At 51.4% G+C, this 1520-nt stretch overlaps 1 protein-coding gene across 1 annotated transcript in view; it reads left to right on the top strand.

Annotated features, from left to right (window-relative positions):
* Positions 1–203: 203 nt before the first annotated feature.
* Positions 204–1520, top strand: part of LOC103774849 (histamine H3 receptor-like) — a 2128-nt gene continuing 811 nt past the window's right edge. The window contains 2 exon segments of the mRNA XM_008942280.1: positions 204–536; positions 1443–1520. Coding sequence (XP_008940528.1) covers positions 204–536; positions 1443–1520 — 411 coding nt within the window.

The raw sequence follows: 1520 nt of genomic DNA on the forward strand, positions 1-1520 counted from the left end.
GGAAATGGGCTGAAGTTGCACCAGAAGTTTTGATTGCCTGTTAGGAAAAATTTTTTTCCTCCAAGAGTGGTGAGAAATTGGCCCAGGCTGCTCTGGGAGGTGGTGGAGTCACCAGCCCTGATGGGGTTAAAAAAGCATGTAGATGTGGTACTTAGGGACATGGTGTAGTGCTCATGATAGTGTTGGGTTGATGGCTGGACTTGATGATCTTAGAGGTCTTTTCCAGCTCTAATGACTCTGTGACCCCCTTGGCTGCTGCCCTGGGGCAGGGAGCGGGGGAAGGACCCAGCCCTGCACCTTCAGCTCCCCCGGGGTGCAATGACCATGCAGGACCTCCACCTCAATGGAAACGGACCCCTCTGGTTGCAGGTGCCTTCTGCATTCCCTTGTACGTGCCATACGTGCTGACGGGGAGATGGATCTTCGGGAGAAGCCTCTGCAAACTCTGGCTAGTAGTTGATTACCTGCTCTGCACCTCCTCAGTCTTCAACATCGTCCTGATTAGCTATGACAGATTCCTTTCGGTGACAAGAGCGGTGAGTGCTGTCATGACAGCTGAGAGGGGAATAACTCTCCTCCTGCTTTATTGTCCAGATTCTCTGCAATAATTAAAAGCTCTTTGAATCCTCCAGAAATGATGAATCTTTCCGCTTGCTGATGGAAAGCAATAATTAGCCACAAATACATAATTCAGCTGTGGTTTCAGATTAGTGTTTCTGGAGTAATTAAATCATTTAAGGTTCAGACCCCACAGTGCAGGTGTTCCCTTCCCAGATAACAGGATAGTAGTGCAGAAGTGAGTCAGGGAGGTAAGCAAACCTATTGCTAGCTTGCAGGGGTTTATTATCTCCAAGACAAACAAGCGGATTGCAGTCGGACTCCCAGCTTCTCCCTGGCTACCAAGGCAGTGGGTTGCAGTGCCAGCTTCAGCAGGGCACAGCCGCGAGGTCTCCGGGTATGTCATGAGTTGAAAACGCTCAGCCTTTTGCAGGAGGTAGAGAGCAGGTCACAGGCAGGTCAGATCTGTCGCTGGTTGCTTGTTCCCTCTTCCCTGACTCCACGTACAACACGGGCTAGCTGCAAGGCTCCAGGGGAGCCAGAGCTAGGTGCCTGCCTAGCCCACAGCTTGAACCATGCCTCTCCCTGGAGTTACAGAGAGTAGCTGGGGACAATCAGGCAAGTGCCAGGCTCCAGCCAAGTAGTACATTTCCACTAAGCAGATGCCACATCTGGCCTTGGAGCTGCAAGATGAGCATTCCGAGTCCTCCCTGCAGGAGTGTGATTTATCCAGCAATTGCCTCTGTTGCCTATAGCATATGAAATTGTTAGACTGCTGGGATATTGCCTAGCAACTTTACCAGGAACGCTAACAGTTCAGTTGTGAAGAGCCTCAAGCAGCTGGGGTGTGTGCCTGTACTTAAGAGGAGATTTACCCCTTGCAGGTGGCCTACAGAGCCCAGCAAGGCAACACCAAGCGGGCGGTGCTGAAGATGGTGATGGTGTGGGTGTTAGCATTCCTG

This window comes from Merops nubicus, unplaced genomic scaffold (assembly GCF_000691845.1).
Source record: "Merops nubicus isolate BGI_N331 unplaced genomic scaffold, ASM69184v1 scaffold17996, whole genome shotgun sequence".
NCBI classification, from domain to species: domain Eukaryota; kingdom Metazoa; phylum Chordata; class Aves; order Coraciiformes; family Meropidae; genus Merops; species Merops nubicus.